We start from the raw sequence: 26,374 nt of genomic DNA, 5'->3' as shown, positions 1-26,374 counted from the left end.
GTAGATTGCACAACAGCGAAAGCGTGTCTTCGCGCGGATTACCGTGCACTGCGCGTCCAGATTCGCTGCGATAGATTTGACTGCCAATGAGGCAGTGCATGTTTGAAGTAAACGCATGCACACTTGGCGTCCTCATTAAGCGAAGGATGTCACAAAATACTACATATATGTATGAAGCTATGTTTGATGAAGACTGCGCAATGTCTGAACAATAATTTTTCGAAGTATACTTTGGTGAACTAGCGTACGTATCTTGGTTTCATCACCTGAGAAAACATTTTTCTGTCCCTTTTCCAGGCCCCCAGAGTGAAGTCTGTAGCTATCGACTTTCTCCTGGAAATGGGTGACTACGAGGACGTTAAGGTAACAAAAAAGATATTTCTATGCTTTAGGAAGTGAAATGACACTTTCTAATATGGCCCCCATCACCCAACGTGCAACATCTGCCATGATGACCTCGTTGATGCTTGGTTTTTGTACATAAAGGTTAAATTTGCCTTTATTGTGAACGACTGACTCTCATGCTGCCCCTTGCTCTGTGTAAATAAAATTTCCTCTGCTCGGTGAATAGTGACAGATGAGGAGAGGTTTAACATTTGTTCCGTTTAGGTGAGTTGTTAGTGCCCCGAATCCCGTATGATTTTTTTCTCCAAGCTTAACGTCCTTTGTATTGCGCTAAGCTAAATCCTCTTCACGACGCAGGTTGTTCAAGCGATGCTCCACATCATCCTCCGACCTTTCCCCGAGTCAACAAACCCAAGGCTCGCTCAGGGTCGTTGCGAGCTTGTAGAGCAGCTTGTCGCCAGGTTTCCACCTTTGAGCCAAAGGTAAACTGAGCTCGACATTTTACTAACAATATCCGTCTATAAAAAGATAATAAACTATATCATGAAAAAGATCGTTAAAAAGGTCGTAAAAAAGACCGATGTTTTCAGTTTTGATTCGCTTAAACTTCGCTAAGTACTTCCAACCAAATTTTATATGCGATTGCTTGGTAAACGCGCAAAGGGTATTAATAGGGTTTGTAAAGAAGCGATCACACGTACATTGTTTTCCTTTATGACAGCGACAGTTTCCTGCCAAATTCTCACTGCTATACGAGCTAACCGCTTTAGAAAAGTTTTGACTATTGTCACATATTTATGAAACAGTCTTCTTTGATCAAATTGCACGTGCTACGAGAACGCTGTTCTTAATAACGCAAATACATCCGTCGCTTGAAATGGACACGCCTTATGATGAAATATAGATGTGACTTATGTCACGTGCATAAATATCTGTAGAACTCGACCTATAGCTTGGCGTTCACATACTTGAGACCAACGGCAGTGCTCGCCATTATGCATTATAGTTGTGCTTTTGTGTGTTTCTCCAGGTACTTTCTGCTGGTTCAATACTGCCACGTTGCTTCACTGTGACAGTATCACAGCAACTAAAACCACCATGAATGAATTTGCCGAAGACGCTAGGTATTTGGAAATAAAACCTTTTGTCCGCATCGACTTGTTCCATTGGGCTTTACGAGGGATAAAATGCCGGTATGGTCGTAACGATAGTACATTTACGATAGGCTCATGCGGCCAACTGCTTTTATATAGTCTCAGGAAATAATTAAGCGGTAAGCCGTCCTAATGGTTCTAACACTGTACCATTTAGTCAGTTATGTAACTTATGTGATGTGGTGTTCATACGAGGAAAATCATACCTCCAATATTATGGCGGAAGAGACGTCGTGCTTTGTGTCGTGTTCAATCACATGCTGCTTATTGGCACCTTTTGAAAAGGTGCTCAACAGTGGGCATTGCAACCGTAGTCGGGACAATTGTCGTTTCGAGGTTGTAAATAATACATTGCGTGAGAGAAAGAGAGAGGGAGAGAGAGAGGTTTATCATGACAGAGAAGCTGACAGGTCAAGCTGAATGAATTTGTTGATTTGCTACTCAGTGTGCGAAAAGGTGAACGAATAGAAAAAGAGTATAGAAAACGGGCTAAAAATTAAGATGAAGGTACTGGTGAAAAAAATTTTTGAATGCCCAAGATCTATTTACAGTCTTTTTTTTTGTTTTGTCTCACGTGAAGACTTGTTCAGAGTGTTCATAAAATTGCGCTGATGACGAAGTGTAGGTCCTAATAGAAATTTATTTTTGGATACTTGTAGCTTGACAGACTTCAACAAAAAGAGGGCAATAGACTTTCTTTGTCTTTGCATTGCTATTTTATCGCATCGAGAGGCAACTATGCGTCCTGTTGCAGCGATCCACTGTTCGAGCACATGATGGCCTTTGCCATCCGGGCGCTGTCTCATCCGTCACTACAAGTGCGCGAGGTGGCCGAACAGATTCTGCTGTCGCTGTACCGACTGCTGGGTACGCCCGTGCGCCAGTGCCTCGTTCCAGAGTCCACAAAGACTTCCAGGAACTTCACATACAAGAAGGTCTTCGAAGAGTTCGAGAAGATTGACAAGGAGGTACAGGCATCGAGTAGCTATGCATAATACTACTCTTAGAAAAAAGTACGGCGAAGACTAGACGCGAGGTCTTTGCAATGTGAGTATGCAATGATGGCGAGGGCGAGATTGAAGAGGAGCGGGCTGTAATGAGTACATATCATTGAATAGTCCATTATAAGAATATTATCTCTATATTTCAATATTTCAATATTTTCAAGCTTCATTGTCACGAACGACACACACTATTAGCGGATAACACAGAGAGAGAGGGAGTTTTTAAAGCTTCGGGCAGAAATTTCAGAAGCAAAATTATCTTTCAGTACACCTTTAAAACTAACGCACTAAGGATGTCAAGTGATTTTCACAGAAATAGGTTTACTTATCGAAACGTCAGCCACGCTGTGTAAAGCGCTCACTATGCGTCTACAACAATAATCTATAATGTGTTTCCGTCTGTCGACTGCCAGTAAAAGTCTGGCAACGCTTCCTTGAAGATATCTCGCTTGCTATGATTATTGATTGTACAACATCGTGCCCGTTCATCGTACTTGTGTACCCGACACATCCGAGACGTTCAAACGAGGGCTTTTGAACTTCAGTTCATGTAAAGCAAGATTTTTTTCTTTTAATTTTCTACTAATAACCGACCGAAAAGGGGTATCCACGGCACGAGAAGGGCGACAACTCCGCTTATTTTTATTTTAGAAAAGATTCTCTAGTGCCGCTTCTTTCAACTGGTGATGTTTAGGAGCTAAACGTTGTGGCGTAGCAAGGTTACAGCACTTCGGACACGTGCTCTTTACGAAATTTCGTTCTGCCATGGCATACAGAGCACAAGCTGACAGTCGACGATACTTGCACTCTTGCCCCCACGTCGGATCAAGGACATGCCCCACCCTTCACAAATTTCTGGCTACGCCACTGCTTCAGTATCTACGTTATGAAGGTCAGCGCAAACAAAATAAAAAAGGTGCAGGAAAGTACGCGACACTATCGCTGTACTACCTTTTGTTTTGTTCGCGCTGGCCGTTAGGAGTACACTCCAACTAGACCAGTTCGCTACATTAGGCGTCTAGGTTTTTGTTTTTTTCCCTAGGTGTTAAGTACCAACTATACTTCAGCAAAATGTTAAGCTGAACTACCATGTCATTCAGTGCTTCTATATTACAGTAAACTTGCAATGAAGTATAACTCAGCACTCTCGCATTGTGCTCGTACGTGGTGTTTTTTTTATATTGTGTAATGGCTGTTGCCATTGCTGTTGTTTAATGGTGCGAAAGCTTCAGTCAATCCGTAATGGCTTTTTTCTTTCGCCCTACAGCATAACTGTTGTGACTTCTGAGATGTCTCCTTTAATGTTGAAATAAAATTCGAATTAAATTTTTTTTTTTTTTGCTCAGCCCGGTAGCGCCCAGCGAGCTCCACGGCGGCAGCGGTCAGCGTCGGCCGACAGCCCCAGTTCGGGGTCAGGCCGCCGGGATTTCGTGAAGGAAGTTGCCGCGCCCTCCAGCCGGTCCCTACAGGAGTTGCCCAAGGCATCGCAGCAGGATCAATCCACGCTCAACTTGGATAAGTGAGCCACTCATATGAACGTTTCCTTACGCGCACCAAGTTATACTCATCACTGCCAGCAGAATCAAGCTGACTGCGCCCACAGTGGGGAGATACTTTCCCTTTACTTCTCCTGTGCTGAGTTGCACACTATAGAGACACTAAAGACTTTTAAGGCCCTATTCACGCCCCGCCACGGTGGTCTAAAGGCTAAGGTACTCGGCTGCTGACCCGCAGGTCGCGGGATCGAATCCCAGCTGCCGCGGCTGCATTTCCGGTCGAGGCGGAAATGCTGCAGGCCCGTGTGCTCAGATTTGGGTGCACGTTAAGAAACCCCAGGTGGTCAAAATTTCCGGAGCCCTCCACTACGGCGTCTCTCATAATCAAATAGTGGTTTTGGGACGTTAAACCCCACAAATCAATCAAGGCCCTATTCACGAAAATCTCTTGCACTGGAAATGTTCGTACATTATAAGGGAAAGTTCTGGACAATTCTGGAGTTGGGCACGCTAACCAAGACGACCAGTTAGTAGCAGTGAAGTCTTACTACCATGGAGTGTATGCGTGAATTTGAGCCCTTATCAGCACGTCGTAATCGTTGATTTTTTACAGAACATCCAGTATTGTTATCCGCTGTGCAACTGCTTTCGAATGACAAAAAAAAGAGAAATATTAGTTCGTGTACCAATAGAAAACTATTGTCCAATGACTTTTTTTTTTTTTTTGAACGTTGATAGCACGGTCAAGAAGCACGACATAGTATGATACACAGTGTAGAAAATGACACTCGCAAATGTGAACATGTCACTTGCAAGTTTAGATAACTGTCCTCACTACGTCTCGGCCAAGTACACAATATAAAGTCTATCTAGCACACTGGCAATACACCAGCGAAGCTTTGCCCTGATCTTTTAATTTGCAGAGCTCTACATTTAAAATTTCGCCAAGTGTACAGTCACAGCGCTTGCTAGTTTACGATGTGCGCATATTGCGAGTTGTGTGCGGGCGGGGGGGAGGGGGAGGGGAGATAGAACAATAGTAGAAGAAAGGAAGGGAGGTTAAAAGCCCGGTAGCGGCTGTCCTGCACTGGGGAAGGGGGTAGGAAGAAGGAAACACCGGAGAAGAGGAGAGCAAAGTCAATGTTTCTAGGCACTGCGCCGTGCTCCCGACCGGGTTGCAGAAATTAGGTGCCTTTTCTCATCTTCTAACCACTACCACCAAAGTCAATGTTTCGGGTGCAAACAACTATCGCGGGTGGTGCTCGGCTCAGGAAACGAATGATAAGTTCTATACAAGTACATTGCATTCATAGCAGTTCTTTACTTCCATAAACATGTTTAAGCGTTTCGCAGGATGTGCATGTTCTGTGAAGAAACCAACGACAAGTTCAACGCGGAGACTCTCAACTACCACTACTGGACGGAGTGTCCCATGCTTATGCTGTGCTACAACTGCAAGCAGGCAAGTTTGTCGTTGTGTTCTATATACTACGAGGACTGTATCGCATCGCCAGTGAACGCGATAATGAGAGGGCTGGCAACAATTGAGCTTCAGCGATCGCGCATGCTTCGTATAGTGCAAGCCAGTGGCCGCGCAATATTGCAGTAGTCATGAGAGCTATCTATTTATCTTTATGATAATGAAGGGAGATTAGAGAGTTGATAAAGAGAGTACACTTGTGCAAGTGACAGTCATGAACGGTACGAGCTCTATCCGGGAAAAATATCTGGTGAAAAAAAAACAAGCTAGGTAAGATGCAGCAATCTTTAGAGCCACCTGCTTGAAGCAGCAATCTTTAGAGCCACCTGCTTGAAGCAATGGCCACAGGAGACTCAACAAGAAAGAAGTTGACTCACATGCGCACTCTACATTACCGATTTCCGATGTTTACACATTCTATCTCACCTCTGAAGGTAACGCTCAAAATGTGCTGCAAGACTATTCTCCAAATTTTCACAAGTTATCGCACGCTGTATCGCGTATACTCATAACAATAATTTCCCGACAGGTGGTGGAAATCTCTGGACTTACGAGGCACCTCCTCGAAGAGTGCGTCTCTCGCAGCCAGTACAGGTTGTGCGTTCGCTGCAAAGAGGCGATCGCGAAGACCCGTTTTGACGGCCACGTCAAGCTGAAAACATGTGTCCGTAAGTTGTATACCGCCAGCACGCCATTGAAAAAAACCTTATAGTTTGTTATAAGCATTTCAATAGGCGGATTTTATGTGCTTCTCCAAACATTTGCCGTATCACTTGCGCCACTTGCGCTGTCCACCTTGAATGTTGTACTAGTTAATGTACGAGAGCAACATCTTCGGTACATTTAGAAAACCACATCTGTAGAACAGATGTGGTTTTGTTATTTCCAACTAATGCGATTTGTGCCTTCTTAATCTGAATGCAGTGGCCAAGCCTCCCCACCAAGCCAATCACTGTCCACTCTGCCACCAGAACTTCGCACCGGGCGACGACGCCTGGAAAGTGCACCTTATGAGCGAAGTGGGCTGTGCGTTCAATCCGAGGAGAAGGAACAAGTTTTTCCGGTGGCGCTCAGGTGATGCAGGGCACGGCTTGACATTCCAAATACTGTTTTCAAAACTGAGTGCTAGTTGCACTGGCTATATGGCAAGTATAGCTGTAGTGTTCTGTTAAGTGCTCGGCAGGTGTTTTAGGGTAAAGCTCCTTATGGTCTATGGCAATCCCTCGTCCCTCCAGCGTAATCTGTAGCGTATCCCTCATCATACAATAGATGGTGCTGTTCCGTATAGATGCATGCAAAATGCAGCTGGGTGACGATATACAAGATGTCGCTGTACGCATTCTGTGTCGTCATCGCCATTTCTCCTCTAGTTTCGTAGATGGTGCTGTCTCATAGAGATGTGTGCACTATGGCACTTGGGTGAGTGGACACTAGATGGCGTTGGAGGTGCCGCTGATCTCTGATTGGCTGCTGCGCGGGCTGCGCGGGCGTGCCCGTTAAATCTCATTCTCCTGGATCGTCGCCGTACGTGTCGAATTGCGCTTGGTGGCTCGAGAGGCTGTCGCTTAGCGAGGGCTGCGCCGGGCGGATCCCGAGACGGTGCGCGCCAAGGAAGCCGCAGCGAAACGCGCTTGACGATAAGCAAACCCCGGAATGCGAGAGCGATAATGCGGACCCGGATGCTGCTCCTCGGAACGGTATCAGCGAAAACCTTCAGTAGCTTCGCCCATCTCGCCATCATCCACTCCGTGGAGATTCTGGATTTTTTATAGTGGTATTAAGAGACGCCACTGATGTAGCAATGTCCTATGTTCTCTGAGGCACTGTTTAACTGTCTCCTGCATGAAAGCAGCACGTGTTCTACGATAATTGGTTTTGTGGAAGCCTGCAATGTCGATGAAGACTTACGGAATAGAAAAAAGAATTTGTGTACACCTGACAAAGGGGATGCTTCAGAAGCTTTCTTTCGGAGAAATATTCTCTACCTTCATGCTACAGAACTCGGGCTAACATTTTTTTTTGTCTGTTTCGGGACGTGCTCACATGCGTTATGCGACTATAACTGCCTTGGCCACTGCCTATCGCAGGTTCGGTTTGGGAGCCCGAGTACAGCGTGACGGTGCCGGACAGCATGGCGGGAAAACTGAAGATCCTGGGCGCGCTGCCGCCCGAGTACCGCCAGTACACGCTGCACCACTCGCGCAGCAAGTCTGAGCCGGCGCCGGCCAAGCGCAGCTCTGGCACCCAGACCAACGACGAAGACGACGAGCCCAAGGCCCAGTGACGCAAGCCGTGGCGCTGATTGTGCAGCACAGCTGGAGAGTTATTCTGTCACGCTAGTTGAGAAACTTCGAAGCTGTACGCGTCCCTGGGTAAATCTTAGGAGGTTAACAAAGCAATGCGCCACCTAAGAGCAACAACATTAAGCCCTGAGGTCTTCGTGGTCATTAGGATAGTTACTGCTGAAAGAATTGGGAGAACTATCTTCAAGAAATTTCGAGCAGCTCTGCGGTTGCAGTATTACCTGCAAGAGGCGGCAAAAAGTAAATTGCACAAGTAATAACAGCGCTCACTTAATCAAGCTTGCGGTCCTATGCAATTCATAATTATAACGAAAATGCCAGTTTCATTCACAGCCGAATGCTGGCGCTACAGTAGGCACTCCTCCGTTGTTTTGACCAGTGCCGTGCTCAGATTCTCATGCACGGAGCGTATACGGTCGAATTTCGCAACTCGTACGGTTGGAGAACTGTGGTACAGCTTCCGGACTGTTCACGAGGCTCACAGTGCCGTTTAACTGTATAGGCTTGATATCCCTAACGGGTTGACTAATTGCTTTCTTACACAGATATTACATCACGTGGAATCGTGTGCAGGCTCTTAATTATGCGAGGAGCCCCCACAACGGCAGAAATAGGATTAACGAAGGATATCGGGCGCGGTGGACTTCTTCTATGAATATTTATTCGCCATTGATATGTGGCAAAAAAACGAGAAAAAAAACGCATGGGACCGAGCGAGGTAAGGTGATTTTTTGTAACGTAATCTTGAAACTTCCTTGGGCAGGTCGCGGGTTCGAATCCCGGCTGCGGCGGCTGCATTTCCGATGGAGGCGGAAATGTTGTAGGCCCGTATGCTCAGATTTGGGTGCACGTTAAAGAACCCCAGGTGGTCGAAATTTCCGGAGCCCTCCACTACGGCGTCTCTCATAATCATATGGTGGTTTTGGGACGTTAAACCCCACATATCAATCAATCAAACTTCCTTGGCTTGTGGGCGAATGACACTTTGAGCCTGCTCGCAGCAGCTTATAGCGAGGACAGTACGTGATAACAACGAATAGTCGACATGTCTTCTTCAATTCATCCCCATGCTAATCACCGTGCGTCTACAGTAGTCAAGATTGCTTTTTCCACCTGCCCCACGGACATTGTCTGTCATGCCGACAGAATTTTTTCAGCGTTGTTTTTTCGTAGATATTCTCCTTTACCCAGCTTCAGAAACCTGTTTCTGAAACCAAGAGTGGCGTTTACCATATCATAAATTTGAGCAGCGAGTTGGAGCGATTCACATCACGGTTCTGCACAACAGCTTTTACAAACGTTCATCTTTATCGTTTGAACATGCTGCACTATACAAGTCAATAGACTCACCTGATTGACTACCATAACTAGCCTCAATGAAAGTATACTTTTCGACGACTGCAAAATAAAGTGTACGTCGTTATCGGTCATAATTAACAGGCTCAGTTATTGCGAGCATCTTTTTATTACTGAAACAAGAAAGTATGCCAACAAGTTGTGGTCATCATTTTTTTTAGCTACGGCTGTACCACATCGAAATTGGTACTTAGCATAACAATAAGATTTAATAAATAAAAAACAATATTGTGCAGAATGTACTGTCATGTTTCATCTGCCGGTGAGCGAAATTCAAGCCTTTTCCCGTCTCGGAACGTTATTATGAATGGATATGCGATAAAACACTAGTTTGGCGGTAAAGTATCTCTTTCCTGTCACGTTTTTTACATGTGCCTGTAGCATTCGTCGCATCATTAAACTTGTCAGTCATGACAGACAGGTGTGTAGACGATCGGTCGATATAATCGTGATGAAGATAACGCTTATCACCGAGAAAACGCAGGCCCTTTAGTGTATTTTAGAGTAAAAATAGAATCCACTTTATATTATAACCCTTTATCTTCCATGGTTTAATGCGAGCAGCTGAATGTGAACAAAAAAACGTGTGTTTTGTCGAAAGACATCACTTTAAAATCTGAAACACGGTCAAATGTTCGAAGTTTGCAACGTTCTAAAAACACCAACCACAACAAAAGAAAAGTAATACTTTTCAAAAAGAAATGAATGGCAGTGTTTAAAGGAACACGTGTTCTGGAAAGAACATATAGTTGAATATGTACAGCCAAGGCCACGTCTGTGTAGAGCACGCGAACAGCCAGTTTGTGCTCTGCGGAGCGACACCTTGGGGCAGTATCGGGCTCTGACGTGGTCAGCCTGACAACTAGGCCGTGGATGCTCCTGATACACCGCGTCAGAGCCCGAAACTGCCTCAAGGTTTCGACCCGCAGAGCAAACACCGACTGCTCGAGCGCTATACACAGACGTGGCCGCGGCTGTACATGTACATTATACATTCAACAACTAAAGAAAGTGATAGCCGGGTAGGAACCCGCGATATTTTCTTGTCACAAATACTGCGATTACCACTCTAGCACTGACTGGGGACATCCGTATGCCATCGCGCAGTGATGATATAGCGATTGTTCTCCGACAGCCCTTTCTACAGTATACGAACAGGATATTCCGCTGTCGCCGAGGTGGTCACAAAGCTGCTATGGCATAGGCAGAAACTTGCTTTAGTGCAGAGGGTTGCACGCCATTTGTCTCAAGTGGGGGCCGGGCAGGCAGATGTAGTCGAATGTCGTTTTGTGCCCTTTATTTTATGGCAGAAAACATTCTAGAAGGGGGGTGGGGTTAGCGTGCCCGGTTTAACACCTACAGGTGAAAGCCACTGCCGTGCTGTCACGGTATACGTGTGTGACACGCGTGGATCAGCTGCGGATAATTACGAATTTTAAGTGACAATATTGTCATAGGCACGAACAACCTCAGCCCATTCTTGTTTACTGCAGCTCGGGTAATCAATGTTAACGACTGACTTTACGAGGTGTTAAATAAATAAAGGAGAGACTGGGCAGGCCACGTAACGCGTAAGTAAGATAACCAGGGGAGTAGCTACAGAATGGATGATGAAAGAGTAGGGAAGTGCGCTATGCTACGTTTCAAATTTATGCAATAGAAATAGAACCGCAATCGCTGTGAGAGGTTTTCGTCCAGCAGGGAACATACATACTTGTAAATCATGGCTGGCCCGAGAGCCCCAGTAAAGGTGACAGAGTATTCCAGGGGACACAATGACCACATCGGTTCGTTTAAACGATATTATGCAGCGGGCCCCACAAATTTCACCAGTGAACTATCACGTAACAAACGACGCACTATCAGTATTACGCATCCTTGGATGCAGGTGCGCGAATCCTTGTTCTCGCGTTCGTTCTTGTTTCATCGTTTTTCTTTCAGCATTGTATTAGTAGTCGTCCATATTGTCGATTTCTGCTTTTCATCAAACATGTAGTCTCGAGTTATTGATTGAAGTGGACGAATTTTTTTATGACTGTCTTGATATTAAAGGAGTACAATCGAAGATTACAGCCATTGTTTTTCTACCTCGAGGTAAATTTGCCATCACCTAGCAGCCTTACAGGCTGACATTATGTCGTTGTAAAGACTTGGAGGTCACTCGAGCTTGGCCATTAGGAGTAAAATGCGATAGCGTAATCAGGCCCTGTTCGCATTGCCTTCTTTATTGCTATAGCCTGGGTTTGGTTCTCTGAGAATGCGTCCACCGTGTGGCAAGAAAACGAACGTCTGTAAAAGTAACATGCGCTGTTTCAAACTATCCTAGAACGTCTACAGAAAGTACAGTTGCGAAGTACCAACGCCATTATCCTTCCTTTGCGAATCAGCGAAAAGCTCTCCACGCGTCCGTGTAAGGTAACGTGCGAACCTACGCAGCTGTTAGTTCTGCTGCTTTTTTCGCTTTTGCTGATGCTGACGCTGCTGCTGCTGATGATGATGACGACCACGACGATGATGATGATGAGGATGATTGTGGTGCTGATAATTCTTTGCTGCCAGCAAGGGCTCCACGCATCTTTCTCCCAATATTACACGCGTTAAGAAGACTCCTCCCACAACGCGATATTCATAGAGCGTTTTTTTTCCTTCCTCTAATCAGTTTCAGGCAATGGCGTGGCTTTGTGGCAGAAAATCTGCTTGCAACGCAGAAGACCCGTGTTTGATTCTTACTCGAACCATAGCGTTGCAACATCTCGCACATGACTCAGAAACTTGTTTTACACAGAACAAACTTTTTCGGGTGTAAAAGTTTTGCCTGAGGTGAGTCTTTAAGTTGATACAAATGCCGTCACTTGGAGGATAGCGACGAGTACGGAGCAATCCTTCCAGAAACGTGCACATTAAAGGGACACTAAAGTGAAATAACAATTTACGTCAGAGTGAAAGCTCCATGTATAACAACACCTAAAACGACATTATCAACAACAGTGCCCTACTTACTGAGAAATTAAGGTAAATGCAAGAGAACACAAGCGCCATAGTAGGACATTTTCAAAATGATTCCGATGACATCAGACAGACCGCCTACAATTAATCACTAGTAGTCAATCTAACTGCACCAAATAAAGCACTTTCCGTGCATCAAGAGATGCAATAAAATGCTGCTTGTTCGTTTCTGTTTGATTCATGGAAAAAAGAACCGCCGGACGTTACTATGGGGAATTGCGCGAGTGGTTCAAAAATTCAATTCTCGCCTGGTTATACAGGACAGGTGGTGCCATCTAGTGGGGCGTAGTTGAAACAACAGCATCTGCAATCTCGGAGCCAGTGGAGGGAAATTGATCAATGGCCGTTTTTGCTGCTGTGGCTCCCGCTGCTCACGGTCTGCTGTTACTAGCGCAATAAAGGCGGGCAACGTTGTGCACGGCAACAGTGACGTGAGGCGACCGGTTCGCCTCTTGAGGCGGGTAATTTGAAGTGCGCTAACCCGATGTGGAGCACTAAAAGGTGATTTTATTTCAAAATAGGCCCTTCCTTGGCACAAAAGCAACAGGAGGAGGTTTCTGGATCGCCATTTCAACAGTCAACGTTGACCTAATAGTTGACTTTAGTGTCCCTTTAACAAGCGTGCAGGGCACGGTGAAGACACCAGCCTTTTATATAAGTTTGTTTGAATGCCCCCCTATAACGAGAAACTCTGGCTTAATGGTCAACTCGGGCTGTTGACGCTGTTGCTGATTAATCCAATTTTATACAGAGGATGAATCAAATAAGGCCAATGTCGCGAGTCGAGACGTTCTTTTTCTCGCGGCACGGTCGATATTACCGCGGAGAAGTGAAGCCTGGACATCAAAAGAGAAAGTGAAGCTCAAGCGTCCTCCACACCCAACGCAGACACGCACAGTGACGTGGGAAACGAGATAAACCCGATTAATACCTGCCAATGGTTCCTCATTGGCGAACATGGATATGGTTGACGTCTCCAGGCGTGCCAGGTGAGGAAGGGGTGCCATAGGAGCCCGGATCCCCACGACATTTTGATGGAGGGTTTTTTTGTTGCCCGAAATAAATAAAGAAGACAGTTTCCTGAGACATTCAGTCTTCAGCCCCTCCCATACCCCCCCCCCCCCCATCATCCTACCTAAAAAAACTGGCTACGAGCCTAGACCATATGCCTAGATCTTGCTTGCTTCAGCCGTGCAGTACTGCTGGCTGCACATCACTATCATCGTTGCACGAGGCACGCGCTCATCCAGAGCACAGCTCACTTATTAAAGCAAACCTGTATACGCCTGCCTTGCCGTGGTGGGGCACGTCCGCGTGGGGGGTTGCTCGCAAAGCAAGTGCAGTTTGCCACAGAGTTCACCGTTCACGAGTATTCACCCACTCTGGCTGGCGCGCATAAAAACCCTTGGCGAGTGGCTCATCGCAAGATAAAGGCAAATTTCGAACACACGTGTAGTACGTACATTTATATGCAGTGTGTTGTCAAGATGGTCAAGTTTCAGTTGCCATATTCTCCGAAGAAGAGAGTTGCTTGGCAATGCTTGCCTCTCAATCTAACGAAGACGGCTTGGGAAAACTCAAGGAAAAGACTAAAAATGTGTCCAATAAACGGATAATAAAGTAGAAGAGGTATTTGTAAAGCACACGGAACTGTAAACGAATCGGTCTTTTTTAACTTCGTCTCAATCTTGTTTTATTTGTATATATTGTCACGAGGTTGTGATACACGCAGCACTTGAGAGGAAGCACGCAGGAGTCAGGGCGGTGTCAGGCGAACTGTTTATTGGGCGAACTTGTGCCCAGCAAAACAGGGCCAAACACAACTCACAGCAACAGCGGCGTGAACAGTCGTCGGCCGACGGAAAAAAAAAAAGACCCCCAATGGCGCACTGCGCCGGCTTTTTATACACGCGTCGTAACGCGTTCCAAAGTGGCATACAAGATAAACGCGGCCTGCGTTGCGCTTAACAGAAAGTGATAGCGTCTTCCTTCGCAAACGAAAAGAACCGCACGTGTCAGTTTTTTATACACGCGTCGTAACGCGTTCCAGAGTGGCATACAAGATAAACGCGGCCTGCGTTGCGCTTAACAGAAAGTGATAGCGTCTTCCTTCGTAAACCAAAAGAACCGCACGTGTCACTACCCCCCTCTGAAAAAGCATCATCCCGATGCTAAAGACAGAACATAAGAGAGAGTACATGCAATAAATTACATTAACAATGCGTCACAGCTAATCAGCGCGCGTAATAAGGTTTAAGTCGCACCACGTGTACGACTTCGGGTCGTGCACGGCGTCGTTGGGATGACGTTAAGCCATCGGGCACGACCTCATAGTCCAGTTCACCACGACGTCGGACTACCTTGTAGGGTCCAAAGTAGCGTCGCAGGAGCTTCTCAGACAATCCCCGTCGTCGTATCGGCGTCCAGACCCAGACAAGGTCACCTGGTTGGTATTCGGTGTGGTGTCGTCGAAGGTTGTAGTGGCGCCTGTCGACCGTCTGTTGGCTCTTGATACGCAGGCGGGCTAGCTGTCGAGCTTCTTCAGCGCGATCCAGGTAGCTGGCGACGTCGAGGTCTTCTTCGTCGGTGCCGACCGGTAGCATGGCGTCAAGCGTCGTTGTTGGGCTCCGTCCGTAGACGAGCTTGTATGGAGCAAACTGCGTCGTTTCCTGCACGGCCGTGTTGTAAGCGAAGGTTACATACGGGAGTATGGCGTCCCACGTCTTGTGCTCGACGTCCACGTACATGGCCAGCATGTCGGCGACGGTCTTATTTAGACGCTCGGTGAGGCCATTCGTCTGTGGGTGGTACGCGGTGGTTCGGCGGTGGCTTGTCTGACTGTACCTCAAGATCGCTTGCGTTAGGTCAGCCGTAAAGGCCGTACCTCTGTCGGTGATGAGGACCTCGGGGGCTCCGTGGCGGAGGACGATGTTCTCAATGAAGAACATGGCGACCTCGGCGGCAGTGCCCTTGGGCAAGGCCCTTGTTTCGGCATAGCGGGTGAGGTAGTCAGTCGCTACGACAATCCATTTGTTGCCAGAAGTTGACGTCGGGAACGGCCCCAGTAAGTCCATGCCGATTTGTTGGAATGGCCGTTGAGGTGGTTCGACGGGTTGCAGAAGTCCGGCTGGCCTAGTTGTCGGCGTCTTGCGTCGCTGACAGTTTCTGCATGTTTTTACGTAGTGGGCGACGTCGGCAGCGAGGCGAGGCCAATAGTACTTCTCTTGTATTCGTCACAGTGTGCGGGAAACACCAAGATGTCCGGCTGTCGGGTCGTCGTGTAATGCTTCCAGAACCTCTGGACGTAACGCTGAAGGTACCACGAGGAGGTGGTCGGCGCGGAGCGGCGAGAAGTTTTTCTTCAGGAGGACGTTGTTTCGCAGGAAAAACGAAGCCAGTCCTCGGCGGAATACTTTCGGCACGTCGGCGGTCTTGCCTTGCAGGTAGTCCATGAGGATCTTGAGCTCCGGGTCAGCTCGTTGGCGTTCCGCGTAGTCGTCGGTACTTATGGGTCCCAGGAAAGAGTCGTCGTCCTGGTCATCCTGGGGCGGCGGATCGACAGGGGCGCGAGACAAGCAGTCGGCGTCGGAGTGCTTTCGTCCGCTCTTGTAGACGACGGTGATGTCAAATTCTTGTAGTCTGAGACTCCACCGTGCGAGGCGCCCTGATGGATCCTTCAAGTTAGCTAGCCAACACAAGGCGTGGTGGTCACTCACGACTTTGAAAGGCCTGCCGTACAGGTAGGGGCGGAACTTTGATGTAGCCCAGATGATGGCAAGGCATTCCTTTTCTGTCGTGGAATAATTGGCTTCTGCCTTCGAAAGTGACCGGCTAGCGTAACTGATGACCCTTTCAAGTCCGTCGGTCCTCTGCACGATCACGGCGCCGAGCCCTGTGCTGCTTGCGTCCGTGTGAATTTCGGTGTCAGCTTCTTCGTCGAAGTGCGCCAGTATTGGCGGCGTTTGCAGGCGTCGCTTTAATTCTTGAAATGCCTCGACTTGCGGCGTTTCCCATTTGAAGTCGACGTCGGCCTTCGTGAGGTACGTCAGTGGCTCGGCGATCCGCGAAAAGTTCTTCACGAAGCGCCTGTAATAAGCGCAGAGGCCAAGAAATCGGCGTACTGCTTTCTTGTCGGTGGGTGCAGGAAAGTCGGCGATCGCAGCTGTTTTCTGTGGATCAGGGAGCACTCCCGACTTGCTGATAACGTGGCCAAGGAACAATAGTTCCTCGTAGGCGAAGCGGCACTTTTCTGGCTTCAGGGTAAGTCCCGAGGCTTTGATTACCCGAAGAACAGCTTCAAGGCGCCGGAGGTGCTCGTCGAAGTTGGAAGAAAATACGACTACGTCGTCCAAGTAGACGAGGCAAGTCTGCCACTTCAAGCCTGCGAGTACTGTGTCCATAACCCGTTGGAACGTCGCAGGCGCCGAGCAAAGACCAAAGGGCATGACCTTAAACTCGAATAGGCCGTCTGGTGTTATGAAGGCAGTCTTCTCTCGGTCTCTCTCGTCTACTTCGATTTGCCAGTAGCCGGTTTTGAGATCCATCGACGAAAAATACTTGGCGTTGTAGAGTCTGTCCAGAGCATCGTCTATCCGTGGGAGGGGATACACGTCTTTCTTCGTGATGTTGTTCAGGCGACGATAATCGACGCAAAAACGTAGGCTTCCGTCCTTCTTCTTCACCAACACCACGGGTGATGCCCACGGACTCGTAGACGGCTGAATGATGTCGTCACGCAGCATTTCGTCGACTTGTTTCTTGATGGCCTCGCGTTCCCGTGCAGAAACTCGGTAGGGGCTCTGACGGAGCGGACGGGCATATTCGTCGGTTATGACGCGATGTTTCGCGAGAGGGGTCTGACGAAGCCTCGACGACGACGAGAAGCAGTCCTTGTATTGGTGGAGTAAGGCTTTGAGCTCCTTTTGTTGCTGCCTGGAAAGGCTTTGATTGACGTCGAAGGCGGGCGCGGACACTGCTGTCGACGTTGCGGCTCCCTGAGAATCAGTGAGGGCGAAGGCATTGCTCGCTTCCACAAATTCACTTAGATGTGCTACCGTCGTGCCCCTATTTAAGTGCCTATATTCGTTGCTGAAGTTCGTCACCATTACCTTGGCTTCGCCGTTATGAAGCTTGGCTATGCCTCTTGCGACGCACATCTGACGGTTTAGGAGCAGGTGCTGGTCGCCTTCGATGACACCTTGTAAGTTGGTAGACGCTTTGGTGCCGACGGAAATGATGACGCTCGACAGTGGCGGGATGGTTACCTGCTCTTCTGTCACATTCAAGGCATTGTGAGCGACGTTGCAGTCTGACGCCGTTGCATTATCCGTGGACAGCGTGATTGACCTGGATCTTAGGTCGATTACTGCGCCTTGCTGGTCCAGGAAATCCATGCCTAAAATGACGTCTCGCGAGCATTGCTGCAGGACCACAAAATTCACAGAATACGTCTGGCTGTGAATCGTGACTCTTGCCGTGCAGGTTCCAGTCGGTGTTATAAGGTGGCCCCCTGCTGTTCGGATATCCGGTCCTTCCCATGCAGTCTTTACCTTCTTGAGCTTAGCGGCGAAGAGACCACTGATGATAGAGTAGTCGGCGCCGGTATCGACTAGGGCGGTGACGCTGTGGCCGTTCACGTCGAGGTCGGTGGTTCGTCGTCTGGCGTTCCGGTTAGGTCAGGGCGTCGGATCACGGCTGCGTCGGCTTGGTCCGGTGCTGCTATGTCGCGTCGGCGGCGAGGCTTTGTCGTAAAGACTCTGCTCAGGCGGCGTACTGCGACTACGTCGGGAAAGTTCGTGCGTCGTGGTCGTCGTCATCGGCGGCGGCGGCGGCGGCGGAGGAGGATCTTCGGCATTGCGTCGTGCAGCAACCGCACCTCCATCGGTTGCTGCCTTTAGTTTCCCGGGTAGGGGCTTGGGGATCGGCCCCGGTTAGGGCCGGTGTACTGGCGGCGATCCGGGGAGACGTAGCGGCCAGGCGAAGGTGAACGGGATGGTCGTCGTTGTTGCCACTGCGATCCGGCGATGTAGTCGGCGATGTCGCGAGGTCGCTCACCTGGGCGCGGACGCGGCGCGTTCACGTCGAAGCCACGCAGTCCCATCTCACGGTACTGGCAGTAGTGGTAGGTGTGCCCGGCTTCGCCGCAGTGGTAGCATAGTGGGCGGTGGTTCGGGGTGCGCCAAACGTCAGTTTTCCTCGGCGAGCGCTGGATTACTGGCGAGCGGGAAGGCGTCGGGGGTGGCGGCGGTGGCTGGCGACGAAACTGCGGAGACGTTGGGTCCTGGTGTTGGCGAGGAGCGGCGACAGGTCGTCGTGCAGTAGCGGCGTAGGTCATCGCCTCCGGTTGGGGCTGTGGCCGTTCAGGAACGCTTAGTGAGCGCTGTAGTTCCTCGCGGACTACGTCTTCGAGAGAGGCGACTTGGGGCTGAGACGATGGCAACATGCGGCGCAGTTCTTCACGAACAATAGCGCGTATGGTCTCGCGCAGGTCGTCGGGGCAGAGTCCTCGGACTTCTGCGACGTCTGGCGACATGCGCCGATCGTATTGGCTGGTCCGCATTTCAAGAGTCTTCTCGATGGTGGTAGCCTCGGAGAGGAACTCTTGTACCGTCTTTGGCGGGGTTCTGATCAGTCCGGCGAAGAGCTCCTGCTTCACTCCTCGCATAAGCAGGCGAACCTTCTTGTCCTCAGACATGTCGGCGTCGGCGTGGCGGAAAAGTCGCGTCATCTCCTCCGTGAAGATCGTTACGTTTTCGTTGGGGAGCTGCACCCAAGTTTCAAGCAGTGATGCGGCTCTTTCCTTCCGCACGACGCTTGCAAAGGTGCGCAGGAAAGCAACGCGGAAGTCTTCCCAGGTTCGAAGCGTTGACTCGTGGTTCTCGAACCAAGTCCTTGCGGTGTCTTCCAGGTAAAAATACACATGACGCAGCTTGTCGTCCGGGTCCCACTTATTGAGGGCTGCGACGCGGTTGTAAATGTCAAGCCAGCTTTCCGGGTCTTCGTAGGTCGATCCGCGGAAGGTAGGCGGCTCTTTGAGCTGGTTGACGACCACGGTTGCCGAAGACCTTGCTTCCGTCATCGTGGATGCCGGCTTCGTAGCAGCCTTTGTTTTCTTGTCCTTGTCGGGGAGCGGCAGGTATTCGGGCGGTAGTCCTTGTTGTCTTCGGCTCACTCGAACGACCGGGTCGGCGTCGTCCTCTTGGCGGCTTGGGCTTGGCTCACGGCTGGGCGGGGGCGTACGGTACATGGACCGAGAAGCACCTCCACTAGATGTCACGAGGTTGTGATACACGCAGCACTTGAGAGGAAGCACGCAGGAGTCAGGGCGGTGTCAGGCGAACTGTTTATTGGGCGAACTTGTGCCCAGCAAAACAGGGCCAAACACAACTCACAGCAACAGCGGCGTGAACAGTCGTCGGCCGACGGAAAAAAAAAAGACCCCCAGTGGCGCACTGCGCCGGCTTTTTATACACGCGTCGTAACGCGTTCCAAAGTGGCATACAAGATAAACGCGGCCTGCGTTGCGCTTAACAGAAAGTGATAGCGTCTTCCTTCGCAAACGAAAAGAACCGCACGTGTCAATATAGTCTAAGCCACAGTCGCTGGATAAAAACGCGAAGTAAACTCCGATCCAGTGGCCGTGGCGCTGTGGCCGTCGTGGCCAAGCTTACTGCTTGAACATGTTTGTGAAACATGAAGGATTCAGCTTACAAAATGAAGACAAAGATAAGGCATGCGACACATGAGCACTTATTTCTTTATTTAGCGTTACTTGTTGTTCGCAGGGGACGTTCAAACGCTTTCCTAAACCACTTTTCAGAGACAGCCGCTGTAGCCGGAATAATAATTTATCAGAGCATGCACGACCGAGTTGAGTGGCAGCGTAACAGGATTACTTTTTCATAGATAAACTGTCGGCTTGAAATTTGGAGACACTGTGTGGAGTTGTCACCACAAGAGCATTGCATGGCTCACTCTTGTACTGTGGTGAGGAATACGAAACAATTTTCTCAGGCAAGGATCAGTACTTTCCAGTACCTTTCCGCTTGAAACTTTGTTGTTACAAACGCATTTGTGTTCCTCCCCGCGTTTAATTTCGATGACCTTCTGAAAGCTATTTCACTGCTCTCTTTCATTGTTCATTACTGTACGCTGAGGATGTAGGTGTCATACCAAAACACTTTCGAATGCTTCTACTGATGAGTAATTTGTTTTTACCTTTTTCTTTGACTCACCTTCTAACAGGCGTCTTACGCTACAATTTTTCGTAAATGAAAGATTTTAGCTAATCCTGACTGCGTACATATTAGCGATACCGACCGACCAGAGGCTACAAATGTGGCCCCTTAGCCTTTCTGCAACACGGAATCCTTCGCTAAGGCATACTAAATAAGGTTTAGCACACGCAGAAGTAATAAAGCCTTGTGTTCAGTGACCATGGAGCTTTCTTTTTCTTTAATGAGCTGACGTGTGAGCAGTGATCCAAGAGCCGCGCGCTCTCAGTAGCTCCGCCTGGTGCTGTGCCAAATGTAACACATCTTGGCTGGGTCCATTTTCATTTTGCCACCGTCTGCGCAGTAGGCGGTCTGGTAGTACAAGTCGTGCTGGAACATTGTGTTTATGCTGCGTGAAGAGACGCGCCAGAGCAGAGGCGAGAGTCAGTGCACGAACCAAACACTTACAGCTAAGCGTTGCTATGCAATCCGCAGCTCTACTTTGCGACGTCGCGTCTCGTTAACGAGCGTCGATCATCACATTGTGTCACTCAAGAGTAGGAGCCCAATCGTCCGCCTCGGTGCATCAGTGGCTATAGAGTACTCGGCTGCTGACCCGGAGGTCGTGGGTTGGAACCCCGCCACCGCAGTAGCATTTTGATGGAGGTGAATTGGCAGAGAGACTCGTACACTGTCAGCGCCTGCTACACTGTACACTGTCAGCGCTGGCACTGTGCAATGTCAGTGCGCGTTAGAGAACACCAGATGGTCAAAATATTTGAAGCACTCCGCTATGGTCTCTCGTATGGTGATTTTGGAACACAAAACTCCATTTATTATTATTATTATTATTATTATTATTATTATTATTATTATTATTATTATTATTATTATTATTATTATTATTATTATTATTATTATTATTATTATTATTATTATTATTATTATTATTACGAGTATAGGAGCAATCTCTCCTTTCTAGGCACGGGATGCTCTTCGACACATTTAATTTCAAGCGCAGTCTCGTACGAATGGTAAAGGAAGGTACTCACTCTGCCTTCATTCCCTTGTAGCGACAGTAGGTCTGCAACGAGCGAGAAAGTAAGTTTGAAACAAAAGTGCGGCTGTACTGTGTTGACGTAGTGCTGCTAAGCCCATCGTTAAGCACGAGTGAACAAACAAAAACAGCAGCAAATTGCTTTCCCCACTTTCTCTGCCTGTTCCGTGGCGCCAGCAGAGACAAACGGTTGGTGAATATCAATCTGAATGGCAGTAAAACCTCGTGGGAATGGAATGTGAAACACTCGGTCTTTTTTTCTTGTTCTTCCTACCTTGAGCACGTAAACAAATTTTCTTGCTGAACAATATGCTAATTCCCAATTTCTGACAACGCATAAGCTCACTTTTCTAAGGTTAAGAAGCCTGCATCTGTGACCTTTCCAGCACAAATGACTCCAGTTGGAATAATCAGTTTTGTAGGTAAGTGAGCAACCAACTATAGTAGAAAAGTTTTACAACTTATATTTAGCATCTGCTCGCATAGGTTGCCAAACTAGCACACTCAGGAAAGGGAGAGCAGGTGTTAATCAAGAAAGTGCCGTATTTACACGAATGTAATGATGGGCTCAATATTCATTTTTCTATAAATTTGATAATTTTAAAGTATAATATTCTGTCAATTGAGAGTTGTTAGCAAATTTTAGCTACCAGAAGTCGGCCCCCGCGTTACAATCGAATATCTAAATAAGTATTTTTTTTTTCTTCCTCACGTTACAATCGAGTAAATTCGATACAGAAGCGCTCACGCTGTTTCCGCAATTCGATGAGGCAGCTTCTCGCGCCCTGCAGATGCAGGATATTTAGTCTTGCATACCAAATAAATCTTGGCTACTGTTTACTAATTACACGCCATCCATCAAAATATCTTGAGACAATAAACTACTATTATTATTCAAAATATTAAGCAAATGATGGACAAATGAGCGAAATGACTAAATATTTTCGATTGAAAAAATGTAAGCGCAGATTTTCATTGTTTTACAACCATGATCATGTGCATCTAAAATTGTAAATACGAAATACTGGCCTGGCAAGAGAAAGTTATTTCAATGGAGAGCTGGAAAAGTTTGCCTGGCTTTTCACCCGACGTACTACTTCAGGTACCGGTGATGAATATGATATATACAGTGATAAACACATAACACATCCGGTCACCCGCTTACACTATACACTATTTACAACCTTTCGTTCAGACTTGTGGCCAGCGAGAATGTCATTTGTGGCATGTGACGCACTGGAGCTGTTCTGCCTGGCCTGGCCTGGTCGAGAGGTCTATTACTGTAGATGCCAGTTGCTTACATTGAACGAAATCAACTTGTGACTGAAAGGCTTATATATAACCCTGGCTAATATGGCAAATATCAGCCTGTGCTTCTGCTAATGGTTGCCCTTAGTTAACGTCAACGAATCATGAGTTCGCACTTCAGTGTGCTCTGTATTGATATTTACTTTGTTACCTGCCACTGCTGGCTAATACCCGCTGAATAAAATCCAGCGTTCCAAGACGCACACAAAAACGGCGTCTTCGCGACGCACGTTTATAACGCGTCCTTTTTGCAGAGGCGGCCACAGTTTGGCAAAATGCAGAACGTTCCAGTTCATAATGAAGAGACTCCGCTATTCATACCGAGTTATATCCGAGCGCGTTAAGGGAGCTTTCGATACATCGGCGTTCGTTTTCTTCCGTATGCAGTGTTAACGCTCTGTGCACGCCAGGGTCAGAAAACCCGCACGAAAGAGATTACTTCGATTCGGAAGTTTTCGGCACAGAGCATTTGCAAGCGAGCGATACTGAAATGGACATTAATTCCGACCAGTCAATGCAGTTCTACTGAGTTCGCCAACTCGGCGCCCATAACTCAGCCTAAATCACAGAGACCACTTTCAAGGTCAATGGGCGACAATTACACTCGTTGTTTACGAGCATCACGAGCAGATGGCAGATCTGACACTATTACGTCACGATTTGTTGTTTTCCCGTGATGCCATACTGCAACGACATGTAATTTTAAGCCGCCTCCTCGGTACCAAAACCGAAAGTCACTTTTTTTCATGTGGCGGTATTAAAAATATATTAGACACATTAGCAGGCACAGCTATACACTTTCTATGGTTCTCAAAACTAGTTATTTTGTTTAGAGCTCAAGATATGTAAAATTCGTGTCCGAATTCTAACCCCTCGAGGCGAAGCGCGAACATTTGTGGACTCAACTTGTTTTCGCTTGTTCGGACAAGTGGGAAAGAGAGGGTAAGACCCATTATTCATAAGATCAATTAAACCTACTAACCCAAATGTGCTGTGTATGACTACAGCCGATTACTCTGGTGAAGGCACTGCGATGTTCGACGGGTTTGTCGAAGTGTCACGTTCCAGTGCTAACCTAATGAGTATTCATTTCCTTTGCTCAAAATTAATATAGCCAAAAACAAACTACACGTACATTTTGAGCCTAAAATGTTCTTTTCTTTGTATAAAAATAGAACATGACTGACTCCAGAGTAAATAATTAAATACGCGCTAATTAATATTGCTACGTGCCAGTGCATGGAGCTGAAGAAGACGAAGGAGATAGACTGGCGCGAGCTAATCTGTGTGGCTGGCGCTGCTCGCCTAACCGGCTGAAAATACATCGGTGACTACCCCTCTGAGTCAGTCTCCTTCCCGTAACATATTTGGTGGAGTTGTGCGATCCCCGTCCTCGCCACGGAACTCCGAAGTGGACGCTCCCTCGCGGCTTACAACATGACCAGCCAAGACTCGGCTACATCCTCTCCGGTCGCTCCCCCTTCTGCCCAACCTGTCAACCCAGCGTCCGCAACAGCTTTCGTGACGCTTCCCGCGCTCAAAGACCCCGGCGTGTTCTCGGGCAGCGAGGGTTCCGGCGTCGACCAGTGGCTACGCCTCTACGAACGCGTCAGCGCCACTTACAGGTGGGATCCCACTCTTATGCTCGCAAACGTCATTTTTTACCTCGACGGAACCTCTCGTGTTTGGTTTGATAACCACGAGCATGACATAACAAGCTGGGACAGCTTCAAGGCAAAGATCCGTGAGCTTTTTGGCAACATCTCTGGCCGTCGTGAAGCTGCGAAAAATGAGTTGTCGACTCGCGCACAATCTTCCACGGAGCCCTACATCGGTTATATTCAGACTGTCCTTTCACTATGCCGCCAAGCTGACGAAAATATGTCTGAACCTGAAAAGGTTGCGCAGATCCTAACGGGTATCGCCGACGATGCGTTCAACTTGTTGGTATTCAACAATGTGTCATCTGTTGATGCGATCATTCAAGAATGCCGCCGGTTCCAACAAGCTAAAAGCAGACGCATCTCCCATCAGTTCCAGCGCCTCCCGAACACCACTCCGACGTCCTCGTGTCTCGACACATATCATCCACCAGACACCTGTGACAACTTGACGCGAATCGTCAGGCGGGAGCTTGAAGCGGCTGCTTCAGCTAAGGTGGGGCCAACGTCCCCCGACCCCTATCCGCCAATTACGTTGCCTCTCATTCAAGCAGTCGTCCGGCAGGAAATCGCCAGCTTGGGAATTCCCTCTATCTCACCGCCTCCCCGCACCGGCTCTCCCTCAACGTTCCGTAATCCGTCAGCATGGCGAACACACGATGACAAGCCGATATGCTTCTCGTGTCACAGAATCGGGCACATTTCTCGCCATTGCAGAAGTCGCTGGGGTCCTCCTGCACAACCGTCCTCTCGTCCCTTCTATACACGTCCTGCCTATCGCCATGAGACCAGCCGCGACCATTTTGCCCAGGAACCTGCTTCTGAACAACGCTACTCCCGCTTTCCATCCCCCCAACGTCGCCAGTCTCGTTCTCCACAGCCCCGCCGACCATCTTCCCCCGCCTTCCCACGAGGTTCCCCGACGGAAAACTAAGCGTTGCAGCCCCCGGAGGTGGCGCTGCATCGCTCAGACTGACCGAAAATTCTCTTTTGACGATACCGACAAAACGGAACCTCATAGACGTACAAGTAGACGGCGTATATGTCACTGCTCTTGTCGACACCGGCGCCCAACTTTCCGTCATGACGAGTGATTTTCGCCGCAAGCTCAAGAAGGTTCTCACACCTGCGACCACTCAGTTCGTCCGTGTTGCGGATGGTGGAATAGCATCTATCGTGGGAATGTGCTCCGCTCGTGTGAGCATTGCCGATCGACACACAGTTGTTCTCTTCACCGTCCTTGATAAATGCCCCCACGACGTAATCTTAGGCCTCGACTTCCTGTCCGCGCATTCTGCCCTCATAGACTGTTCGACCAGTACGCTCCGTCTACACTTGCCCGCAACAGAACCTCTTACACAACGGCCGAGTCGCCTCTGCACAACGGGACACGCACGCCTCCCTCCACAGACACTGACCTACATAGAGCTCGTCTCAATACCACCAGTTCCCGACGGGGACTATGTTCTGACGCCTATCACCGATGTCCTCATAAGCCGTGGCATTACATTACCGCACACCATTCTGTCCGTCGCAGGAAGCTCTACGTGCCTCCCAGTTGTCAACTTTAGCTTGTCACCTCAAGTTTTGCTACAAGGGTTCTCTTTGGCGTTGCTCGGCACCTTAGAAGACAATGCGGTAGATGTTTTCGCGATGGCCGCCCCTTCTGACCCCCACGCTAACATCAATCTGCCACTTGCTCCGACAGCGCTATTACTTCGATGATCGCTTCCAACTTGACGCCGCAGCAGACTGATGAGCTCCACCGGGTTCTGCTGTCCTACATCGACGTTTTTGACATCAGCGGCCGTCCGTTGGGGAAAGCTACCGGTATGAGCCACCGCATAAACACTGGTAATGAGCATCCTATTCATAGGCGTCCATATCGGGTGTCGGCAGCCGAGCGTCACATCATCCAAAGTGAGGTCGACAAAATGCTCGCCAAGGACATCATTGAGCCATCCTGCAGTCCTTGGGCTTCTCCTGTAGTG

The 26,374-nt window shown here is 48.5% G+C and overlaps 2 protein-coding genes across 2 annotated transcripts in view; one reads left to right on the top strand and one right to left on the bottom strand.

Moving 5' to 3' along the window:
- LOC119162015 (centrosomal protein of 104 kDa) overlaps window positions 1–9,866 on the top strand; it is a 48,047-nt gene extending 38,181 nt beyond the window's left edge. Inside the window, exons 16-23 of the mRNA XM_075889180.1 lie at window positions 298–363; window positions 703–827; window positions 2,254–2,467; window positions 3,850–4,022; window positions 5,353–5,461; window positions 6,009–6,147; window positions 6,404–6,553; window positions 7,567–9,866. Coding sequence (XP_075745295.1) covers window positions 298–363; window positions 703–827; window positions 2,254–2,467; window positions 3,850–4,022; window positions 5,353–5,461; window positions 6,009–6,147; window positions 6,404–6,553; window positions 7,567–7,763 — 1,173 coding nt within the window. The 3' untranslated portion in view covers window positions 7,764–9,866. The remainder of the gene's footprint in view (window positions 1–297; window positions 364–702; window positions 828–2,253; window positions 2,468–3,849; window positions 4,023–5,352; window positions 5,462–6,008; window positions 6,148–6,403; window positions 6,554–7,566) is intronic.
- A 10,699-nt stretch (window positions 9,867–20,565) lies between these two features.
- The window catches only part of LOC119162026 (uncharacterized), a 67,202-nt gene continuing 61,393 nt past the window's right edge, over window positions 20,566–26,374 (bottom strand). The window contains exons 21-22 of the mRNA XM_075887781.1: window positions 21,410–21,441; window positions 20,566–20,766 (exon numbers count right to left, since the gene is read on the bottom strand). Coding sequence (XP_075743896.1) covers window positions 20,643–20,766; window positions 21,410–21,441 — 156 coding nt within the window. The 3' untranslated portion in view covers window positions 20,566–20,642. The remainder of the gene's footprint in view (window positions 20,767–21,409; window positions 21,442–26,374) is intronic.

Source organism: Rhipicephalus microplus, chromosome 3 (genome assembly GCF_043290135.1).
Source record: "Rhipicephalus microplus isolate Deutch F79 chromosome 3, USDA_Rmic, whole genome shotgun sequence".
Taxonomy (NCBI): Eukaryota; Metazoa; Arthropoda; class Arachnida; order Ixodida; family Ixodidae; genus Rhipicephalus; species Rhipicephalus microplus.
The sequence above is the reverse complement of the archived record's forward strand: the minus strand, read 5'-3'. Positions and strand labels throughout refer to the sequence as shown.